The 11,566-nt window shown below is 34.1% G+C and overlaps 1 protein-coding gene across 1 annotated transcript; it reads right to left on the minus strand.

Annotated features, from left to right (window-relative positions):
- Positions 1-3,175: 3,175 nt before the first annotated feature.
- Positions 3,176-4,333, minus strand: LOC130939816 (uncharacterized). The gene is made up of 2 exons (XM_057867890.1): positions 3,822-4,333; positions 3,176-3,707 (listed from the first exon to the last, which is right to left on the minus strand). The coding sequence occupies exons 1-2, from the start codon at positions 4,331-4,333 to the stop codon at positions 3,176-3,178; spliced, it is 1,044 nt and encodes a 347-aa protein (XP_057723873.1).
- Between the last annotated feature and the right edge of the window lie 7,233 nt (positions 4,334-11,566).

The following is an 11,566-nucleotide window of genomic DNA, read 5'->3' on the forward strand; positions in this document are numbered from 1 at the left end:
TCAGATTCCAACAACATCAGCAGTCCTTTTGTCAGCCTTTTTCAGAGTTTTGCTCAAGTCCCTCAATTTCAGCCAGAAATTACCTGAAATTACAGAAAAATACACAAACTCTTAGTAAAGTCCAGAAATGTGAATTTAACATAAAAACTAATGAAAATATCCCTAAAAGTAGCTTGAACTTACTAAAAACTACCTAAAAACAATGCCAAAAAGCGTATAAATTATCCGCTCATCACTTTTCTTGGCAGGTTTGGTGTGCATGGCTATCATATGCTGGTAGATTATGGTCTTGTCCGGGTTCGTTGAAGGAACATTTCCTAAGTTGGACTGAGGTCACAGCTAGAAAGGCAGATCGTAAGGCATGGATGGTGAGCTTCTGCGCGATTATCTGGAACTTGTGGTTGGAAAGAAATAGAAGACTATTTCAGAACAAGAGTAAAGGAGTGAAGGATATTGTTGACATGTACTCTCTGAGCTACAAGGAGTGGATAGGTGCAAATCCCTTTGGTTGTTGATGGCAATGCCGGAGATAACATAGGGATATAAGATCCTGTTGTGTTGATGCTTGTATTTTATTTTCCGTTTTGTATTGCTCCACTTCAAAAATTGAGCTTCACTTTCAAAAAAAAATTTTAGTGTGTGAATAATATTTTTTATGTATAATATATTAAAAATTTCAAACGATCAAACCGTTCTAGTCTATTAATAATTTAAACCAAACCAATTTATTAATAATTTAAGTACGATTAGTTTGAATACTTTGTCTTTTTTTATATTGTATTATACACCATTTTATTGTGTTATTTTTCTTTAAAAAAAGTGTTTATATTAATTATATATCTATAAATAAAATCAAACAAGATAAATCAAAAGCAGTCCAAAGAAGACTAGAAAATTGTTAAGTGTATCTTTGAGTTAAATACTAGGTAGTTTTCTTGTTAATGAGGCTGTTATTAGTGACGTACGTTTGAGTGTGCCTTTCCTTCATCTATCGTCGAGTCAAATAAAGCAATAATTTCTCCACTCTTACTGACAGTGGCGGAGCTTGAACAAAATTGTTGCAGGAAAAAATTTTAACATAAAATCATACAATGTTATTTATATTAATTATTTTTAAGTTTATTACTAGAATGACAAAAAATAGATAAAAAAGTTATAATTGTAAAATAAATTAAAATATTATAAACGGTGAAATATGTAAAAAAAAATTATAGTTAGAAGAATAAATATTATAAATTACAATATGTATTAAATATTTGAATATATTTTTTTAGAGAAAATTCAATTAAAAATCTAATAAAATATAAAATAATTAATATTAATTTTTTTATTTTACCAAAGTTAGAGAGACTCGAACTCATAACCTTGATCTAAATAAGTATAGAGTCCATTTGAGTTATAACCAAGGTTATGAAAACTGAACCGGTCATCGAACCGCTCTAGGTACTGGTTTACTGGTTCATAGGTTCAACCGGTTTGACCGTGGTTGAACCGTAAAAACCGTTTTATAATAAAATAATAAATAAAATATAAATAAGCACATGAAAATATAATTATAGTCTAATCTAAACATTAAAATATCATTCAAATTAAAAGTACTACATAAACCAAATGTTATAATCTCATTCAAATACAAATTTAAAGTTCAAAAGTCAACAAACAACCAATCAAACATAACATAGCAGCATCAAAATGATCCAAGTTTGTCATCAATCATCAAAATCCTCCATAATTTGCTGCAGATTTGCCTCATTGATTTCATCACCTTCATTTCTACTATTTGGACCAGAAAAAGCAAGTGGTGCAGCATAAAATGTACTAGTACTACCACCACCACCACCTTGATCTAAATCAGCATCAATCTCATCTAAGAAAATATAACATATTATCAATAAATTAAAGATAAAAGCTATTGTAATTTATTGTCTGATCAATAAACTATAATACTCACGAAGCAAGTCTTCAATATTACTTGGAAGATCAGGCTCTTTTTCAACAACCTCTTCCGTCACCCAAAAATCAACCTTATCAATAGTTTCAATATCGATTGGATCATATTGCGACTTTTGCTTTCTTTTTTTTCTTTCATTCCTAACAAATTAAATACAATAGATGATAAGCCTAGTATATTAGCTATACAAAATCTAATGATATGAAATGAAATGATAAAATATAGATTACCTGGATTTAAGACGCAAATTATATGTAACATACACAATATCACTTAGCCTATCATGCTCCAATCTATTCCTTCTTGTTGTATGAATTTGATCAAAAAGACTCCAATTCCTTTCACACCCTGAAGAAGCAGATGCTTGGCTAAGAATGCGAACTGCAATTTTTTGTAAACATGGAGCAGAACTACCAAACAACCTCCACCATTCATCTACAAATTACAATCCCATATCTCAAGTATTAGTTATCAAATTAAGGAAACCAAAACATAAAATAAGTAAATAACTAAAGCTTATTATCAAACAGATATTATTACCAGGTTGAAGTTTTTTTGCAACTGGAACAGCTTCAGGCCTATCAAAGCTTTCCTTTCGATCTCTATATAAGTGTATTTCTTTCATTGCCTCAACTGAATCTAAATTATTAACCTTTCAATGCAATGTAACAAGATCAAGTAAAGCTCGCATGACATCAGGTGATTCTCTATAATTTTCAGAAAAAAGCACTCAAGATTCAAGAAATAGGCTGCTGCGTGAAATTTTTTTTTTCAAATGTTTGTCCCATTTTGAGTTGATAATCTCTGTGTAAGGTTGATATGCACTCTTCCTATGCTTGAACATTTTTTTGATTCCATTTTCTGACCTCAGTATACCTTCATAAACAATTCCCAATGATGGTTTATCATCGGCATCTACAAACCTCAGCAATTTAATCAACGGACTCACAATTTGACATACAGTAAAACAATCATCCCAAAATTTACTATCTAGGATAATTGCACTCACAACTCTACCATTAGCACTCCTTCCTAATTTGTGTCCGGTAAAGTGTGTATCAACAACCAATTGTTGTAATTCCGATTTGCGCTCAAAGATACTCATCAATGTGAGGAAGACAGTGGCAAAACGAGTTGGACCTAGACGAACAATCTCCTTCCAATCATCTTTTTGTCTTAGCCAGGACAGAACACCGTATGATTATATACAAACACGGTAATCTTCTAAGCACGTGTTGCAAGGCTAGAAATATGTGGCATGCTGCTTATATCTTTTAGAATAAGATTCAAGCAATGAGCAGCACAAGGTGACCAGTGAATATTTTCAAATTTCTTATTAATAAGCCTACCAGCAGCAACATAATTCGCAGCATTATCGGTTACTACATGAATAACATTATCAGGTCCAATCCATTCAATCACCTCTGAAAACAAGTCACACAAGCTAGAAGCATTTTTAACTATACTTGAGGCATCTACAGATTTCACAAAGCACAACCCTTTCGAACAATAAACCAAAAAATTCATCAACGTTCTTTGCCTTTGATCTGTCCAACCATCAGCCATGAGAGTACATCCAGTTTCTTTCCAAGCAGACCTATAGCTATCAACAACCATTTGACACTCCCTTTTGAGATCGGCTAATAAGTTAACCCTCAAAGAGTCATAAGAAGGACCTATATAACCAGGCCCATAGCCAGCTACACCATCCAACATATCTTGAAAAAAAGGTGATATAACCGTATTGAAAGGAATCCTACAATCCAAAAGCCATCTAGCCACTCGCTTATCAACTTCATGAAGCGCCTCTTTGTTATGAAACACGCTTTTCAGACTTCATTGACTTTCCGGAGTTGTTCTTGGTGCAAACATAGGAGGAATAATGGTTTTTGCTTTCTTTTTTGGATCGCCTCCAACAACCTCCTTAGTTGGTAACTGACTCGGAGTTTGTTGTTCCTCTTGCGCTATTGCTTCATCAATTGCATCCTCACACTCATCGGTACCCTCTTCATTGAAACTTACTTTCCTTTTACTAGTTTTACTTTTCTGAATCTCTTTCAATAAACCTTCCATTTGTTTTTCTATATCATACGGGACCTTAGAACACTTCTTGATGTCTCTACCTATCTTCGCCAAATGCTTTTTCATTCTATTAATTCCCCCGCCCCCAAAAGTACTCAGACAAAATAAGCATTGGTAATGCAGTTTTCCATTTATATTCTGTAAAGCAATGTATCTCCAAGCAGGATCAGTTTTCCCCCGAACACTACAAGTTTGTGATTGATTTTCGTTACTCGCGGGAGGAAGAGAACGTTCATTCGAAGCAGAATTATTTTCAGCATTATTATTTCTAGGTAGGTCTTGGTTGATACTTTCTTCCATACCTAAATATTACCAGTAATCCAACCCAATAATCTCAACTCTCAAGTTCACAACAAATGAACAAACAACATCCAAATTCCAAAATCAGAGTATACAAACAACATCTCAGGTTCAAAAAATTCTTTGTTCACAAAATCATCTCTAAAAATCAGAGTATACAAAACCAGAGTTCACAATGACAAAATCATGTCACAAAATCAGAGTTAACACAATCAGATTTCACAAAATCAGAATTCACACAATCATGTCACAAAATCAGTTCATATTTCATCACAAAATCAGTTCATATTTCATCACAGTTTCATCAGAGTTCACAGAGTTCACATATCACTATATCAATTCATAACAGTTTCAGAGACTCAGAGTTCAGTTCATCAGAATTCAGTTCATCAGAATCAGTATCAGAATCAAAGTTCAGTTCATCAGAGTTCAGTTCATCAGAATCAGAATCACTAAATCAAAAATTACCTGGAAATGAGGAAATCTATTGCTTTCTCTCAGAGCTCGAAGGACTTCAGGCTTTAATTTTTTTCAACGCTTCAACGCTTCTCTATTGCTTTCTCAGAGGCAGAGCTCGAAGGAGGTGACATGCGAAGTGGCTGAGGGCGCGACGAAGCTGAGTGCGCGACGGAGCTGACGGCGACAGTGCTGACTGCGCGAGGTATCTGTAGGCGCGACGGACCCAACGGCGCCACGGAGCTGACGGCACGACGCTGTTGACGGCGTGACGGTGCTGAAGGCGCGACGGAGGTGAGTGCGTTGAGGGCTTCAGGCGTTCTCTATGTCTCTCACAGTCTCACTCTCTCTGAAGTCTGACCCTTGCTGAACTGTGGTGGGTCGCGGCGGCCTCTGGAGTCGTGGGTGTTGCTCTGTCTTCACTCTTCTGTGGGACGATGGAGTGCAGAGCAGCTAGAGTGCTGGACGAAAGTGGGAGCTGTGAAAGGAAAAAGGGAATTAGGGTTCCCAAAACACAAAACGGCGGCGTTTTGCTGCAAGATTAAAAAATCGGCCGGGTCCCGGTTCGTCGGTTCAACACCGATTTTCAAATTCTACGATTTTCTTTATTATCCGAACCGCTTCAGCGTCCGGTTCACAATTCGACCGGCCGGTTCGAACCGATTTTCAGAACATTGGTTATAACACAAGGGCATAAAATAATACTAAGTTCAATAGGTAAAAGGTTATCCAATTTATTAAAGACATGTAAATTCTCTATTAGTTTATACAAATATAATTAAACTAATATTTATTAATTTATTTTTATATTTTGTCTAACGTGAAAATAATAAATTTGAAAAATCAATAATGTCTAGAATATATAGTACAAACATATATTTGAAATAAAAATATGTTGAATAAATGGTAAAACATAAGAATCGAATATGCATAATTAATATTGTAGCAAGAAAAATATAATGCTAATCAATTGAATAAATTTTAATTTATTTTTTGTCTACATTCTATTAATGCTGTTATAAAATATTTGGAAGGCCATGCCTCTATTATCTAAGAAAAGCTCTCCCTCTGCTTACTGAATTGTGAGACATCAACTATTTTTTAAAAAAAAAAGAAGAATCGAAGATATATAACCAAAAATACTGGAAGGACTTTCCATTACAAGTTTGAAGTTACAACCCATTCTTTTCACCGGTATATATATTTACCCGTTTAATTTTTCTAGTTGATTCTAGTTTTAACTTTGACCTATCTATTTTATCTTTTTTTATATAAATAATATTACGTTAGGAGTATGGCAGTTGAGGTGTCATACAACTACACGATTCAAATCCAAATTAAATCAGGCAGAAAAAAACATTTTATGAAAATAAAAATGTTTCATGTTAAATGCATGCCTCACGTAAATGTCATGAGGGATTTTGAATTGAAATTAGATATTAAAGATGTTTATTCACAATATACGTCACTATAGAATGCTTATTTCATCAAATCATAAGATACATAAAACTATGAACATGAAAAAGACATGTATTAATATGTTACACGTACTCTCATATTATTGAAGTTCTTACAGAGTTGAAATAAACCTTATATATCACCGCATTGTGAAATTTTACATACCATTGAACTAACATTTTCCCAAACATGATATCATCACCACGATCATGAGATTGATGATAGTAGCTTGGTTTATAGTTCTCATAATTTCTTTTGAGCACGAGATTAATGTCCAAGGAGGAAGAACACAGCTATCAATTATTAATGTTTCTCTGGGCCAATCCATTGGTTATGTAACTGTAACAGGTAATGAAATTAAAACAACACTAACTTCTCCATTAAATTGAACTAATAATAATCCACATTTTTCATGCTTCTCTTGACCTCTTGTTGGCAACGATACCAATAATACTTTGGCTTGTTATTGATATCAAAATTTTGTGTTATATGTGAGAATATCACATATTTATTTTAGAAGTTAATTTTGATATACTGTTAATATAAAATCATTTTATACTAACAATAATTATATAATATTATATCAGTTGTAAATAATTATCCAAAAGAATAGATATAATTGAATATTATGTACAATTTTACACAATATATCAAAATTAAAATTTTTATTTTAATCCTTATAAAATGTAATTATGTCACAGGATGCAACAATGACTGCGACACTGCGTGTTGTAATTGTGACATCACAAAATATGCACCAGTTTGTGTGCTATGCTGTGAAGAAAATCCTTGAAGCTGAAGATATGGGATCTCAAACTCTGAAATACTTTTATTGTACATATTGTAAATATTTAGCTTCAGTTTCGGATAAAAGAAGACGGTTGCATTAGGTTTTGATAACTAATATAAGTTTTTATACCAAATAATATCTTGTTTGGAAAGTTACAATATAATTAGTTTGAAACTTTGAATCTTATCGACCAAAAAATATTCAGTCCATTTAAACTGCTAAAGTAGTGATTGGCGGACAATCAAAAGAATCAATTTTCTTATATTTTGAATTTTAATTAATCTATGGGTACAAGCCATTTAACCAAATAAGTTTAACTAAATTATTTACACTCAAGTGTGTACATTTCTTTTTGCACTTCTGCTGCATATTTTTTTTTTCGTTATTTTTTTCTTTCGTTATCGTCGTCACCAACACTACTATATCCACTTTTTTATTTTTAATATTGGGGAAAATCTGGTGTATTATAACGTTATGGGGTTGTATGGTGCTTCACCAAACTGTGACGGCTGGGATGAAGAAATCGGACGGACCGATTTCACCACGGAAATCGGACGGTCCGATTTAGGGGCTGGGAAGGAACACAAATCGGACGGTCCGATTTGTGCCCCCCAGCCAGGTGTCACGCATGCAAGTTTGGTCCGGCACCCATTGTATGTAAAGTATCGTGAATGAACCCCTCCCTCATTCTTTCACTTTCAGCAACCCTCTCTTCCTCATCAATCCCTCTCTAATCCCACAGCCATGGCCCTCCATTTAAGACGTTGAGAAAAAAAAAATTACACCACTTTCACTACAACAATATAGATTATTTTTGAGGGTTATAATGTGTAAAAGAAAATTAAAATTTGTCAAAAAAATAAATTTTGACACTATTTTAACTATGAAAATATGTTAATAAAAGTTTTGTCAAAAATAGTATTTTTAACATATAAGCGATTGTGAAAAAAATTTAAATCTTATTTTGATAAATATTGGCTGTCAAAAATAATTTGTTAGAAAATTTTGAGAATATATTTTTTATGATACATATTAATTGTCAAAAATACTATTTATTTTGACACTTATTGACTATAAAATATTCTCAACAAAAAATTTTAACAAAGAATGAGATATGATCTTGAAACTAAAGAATAAATTGAGATTTTGAAGATAAAGAATGACTAGTATAATCCTAAACTGAGAGCAGTGTGATGTCAAAATTAACAGAGCTCAAAGAAGAAAAAAATAGTAGAGTAAATTGAAAACAAATGAGTGTCAAAATTGAGGAGTAATTTTCTACGGTCAAATTTTTCGTCAAAAAAATATAGAAAATTTGACATTTGTGATATTTGTCAAAAATATATATTAATTTTGACATTTAATTATGGTGTTAAAAAATAAAGTGTCAAAATAACTCTATTTTCTTGTAGTGTTTGTAACAATGCCTAGAAGAAGAAGAAGATTAAGAGATGTTAATCGTCCGGAGCTTCACATTGCAAATTATCTTGATCATCCTAATTATGTAAGTTTTTATTTTAAAAAATTTTATTTTAAGTAAAATAATAATTATTATTAAGTTAGAGATTAGTAAATTATTATGATGATAATGTTAGAAATTAGTGTAGTAGTAGTAATAGTAGTAGTGTCTGAGTACTTTAATATGATTAGTTAAATTTTAGGAATTAGTAATGTTAGAGTATAATAATGCAGAGATTATAGATTAGTGTAATAAGATTATTTAGAAAAAAAGGATTATGATACATTATAATAAAATAATAAATTAATTATTGTTGTTAGCAAGTGAATGATAATAATAATGCTGTTATTAAAAATAGAGAGATAATAAATAAAATAATGAATATTAATGATTATTACTGAATTTATTGGAATAATAATAATAATAATAATAATAATAATAATAATAATAATAATAATAATAATAATAAGTCATACTGTTTTTTTTATACCTATTAGTTAAAATAAAATAAAAAAATGAATGAAGAGAAATAGTGATTTAATGATCTGATTTAATAATCTGATTTAATGATTTAATGATAATCTGATTTAATAATCTGATTTTCTTATGTAAAGTTTTTATTTTTAAATAATCTGATTTAATGATAATAATAGTGATAATATTAGATTTTATTAGTAATATATATTATAATGGCATTAAGTAGAGACTAAACATGTATGTATGTATGATTTTATTATTAGGTGGTTAGAAATAGAAATTAAAATAGGAATTAATTATGTATGTATGTATGAATGATATGGTTAGTGTTACGATGGGTAACCGGAGATTAATAGACTGGACTGTATTTGGCCGGCCCAATCGTCTGTGGATGGTAGCCTCCGAGCAGGTTTGCACGCTGGAACCTCCTTCCGACTTGTGTTCATGAGTGAATGGGGGGTGGTACCTGCAAAGACACTCCGATGCCTAAGTTAGCAAGGGTGTGAGCAGGTTTAGAATGTATTGGGCTTAGAGATACCTGAGGGATGTCAAGATATTTATAGGGGTGAACCAATAACCACCGCTGAAGTAGTGCCACCCTTTTAGGGTGATAACCGTCCCTTTATCTTAGGGAGGTTAAGATATGGCTCCCGGAAGTGGTTAGAGAGATTTTAGGGGCAGTTACTCATTTGAATTGATGTTAATCTGCCAACTATTCTCCGTCCCGACTTCTTTAGAGCAAACCGTAGTCAAGACCGACTTCTTAGTATGAAGGTCGGTGCTCAGCAAGGCTCAATCCTTTGGACTAGGCCTTTCGTTTGGACCTGGGCCTTTATTATTGGGCCAGGGTATGAACAATGCCCCTACTTGAGCCCAAGATCTCTTTAAGACTTGGGTTCGAGTATTTTACTCGGGTTCGTAGCCGACTTTCTTGGAGGAGACGCGGGTTTTTAAACCGACGTGATTTTCGCGACCTTTTGTTTCTGACAGTTACGTCTATTCAAGCGTCGTGTCCGTTAGGGGTGTACCTAGGGATTAATGGCTTTGGTAACGGTGCACTCTTATTAATGACTGCCCCGTTTTTACCATTATGCCCCTAGAGTATTTATAAATACTTTTCCCTCTCTTTCATTATCTTCTTTCTGCGATTTTTCTAATTTTTTCCTCGTTCGTTCTTCATTCGTTCGTGTCACATTTCTGTGTCTTGAAACTTTTACTTCCTGCGACCTTCGTCTTCAGAGAGAGGTTAGTTTCTTTTTCTCTTTCATATTTTTTGTATGCCTTTACTTTGTAGATAAGTAGGTTTGTAGACTTTTGATTGGTTCCTTTTTCTCCCCTCTAGAGACCTTTGTTTTTGATTTTTTCTTTTCTTTTTTCCTTTGTAGGTTTCCTCATCTTCTTTAGGAAAAGAAAATGGCCTCCGTAGATTGGGTTGATGTTACTGTCCTAGGGGAGGAGCCGTTGGTTGATGTTGAATTTATTACTCATCTTCGTACTCACCACCGGCTCTGTACCTCGGATGAGGATGAGCCTAAGTATGAATTGCTTATCCCAAGTTCAGAGGACCGAGTTTGCCATGGGAGGGCCAACGGAACGGCCCCTCATTTCTTCTTTATGTATGAATGCATGATCACCCGTCTGGGCATTTTTCTACCTTTTTCAGATTTTGAGATGTCTGTTTTGCAACACTGTCGGGTTGCCCCTACCCAACTTCACCCCAACTCTTGGGGTTTTTTGAAAATTTATCAATTTATTAGCCATGCTTTGGAGTTCCCGACCTCTCTGAAAATCTTTTTCCATCTTTTCCATATGACCATGCCCTTCAGTGGGCTAAACAATAAACAACAATGGGTTTCCTTCCGAGCCATACAAGGTCGGAGAATCTTCACCCTTTTTGACGAATCCTTCCACGACTTTAAAAATTATTTTTTCAAAGTGCAAGCTGTAGAGGGTCACCACCCCTTTTTCCTGGATGATAACTCTTCTCCTCGCTTTCCTTTATACTGGCTGGAGGCCTCTCCTGGTGAGAAATATGGTCTGGATGACCTGGATGAAGTAGAGGCCGCCATTGTGGGATTCCTCCGAGAAGTGTGGGGGAGGGCCCCATATTTGGACACTAAAAAGTTTCTCCAAGGGTCTCCGACCTTTATCCAAGCACAGCTAGGTAGCTTTCATTTGTTTGTTAGATTCCTGACTTGTTAATTGAACTTTCCGACTTGTTTAATTCCTTAGCTATTGTTTTTATTTTTCAGAAATGGCGAAGACAAATGCTCAGGAATCTTACCAGAGAGTCCAGGAGGCCAAAGCAAAGTCTCGCGCCAGGACTGGTAGTGCCAGGGTTATCTCTCTTCCTCCTCCTCCTCGGAACATTGGGACTCTTTCCAAGCCCATTGTGATTTCTTCTTCAGCTTCCTCTCAACCGCCCCCCGTCGTCCGACCCTCCTCTGAGCCAAAGAAGCGCAAGACTTTAGAGTCTGGCTCTTCCGGTGAGGTTAAGGCGGATGCTCTTGCGTTCGTCTGAAAGAATATCTACCCCCATGCTCGTATAAGCATGGATGATATGTCCGTTCGGAGCCACCTTACCACTATGATT

Source organism: Arachis stenosperma, chromosome 7, assembly GCF_014773155.1.
Source record: "Arachis stenosperma cultivar V10309 chromosome 7, arast.V10309.gnm1.PFL2, whole genome shotgun sequence".
Classification (NCBI taxonomy): domain Eukaryota; kingdom Viridiplantae; phylum Streptophyta; class Magnoliopsida; order Fabales; family Fabaceae; genus Arachis; species Arachis stenosperma.

What these genes read in the sequence shown, in the direction of transcription:
- LOC130939816 (XM_057867890.1), bottom strand. Translation starts at nt 4,333, where the DNA reads ATGGAAGAAAGTATCAACCAAGACCTACCTAGAAATAATAATGCTGAA. An exon ending in AAAACCATTATTCCTCCTAT is followed by an intron (nt 3,708 to 3,821) that starts GTTTGCACCAAG and finishes TTTGGATTGTAG; the next exon opens with GATTCCTTTCAATACGGTTA.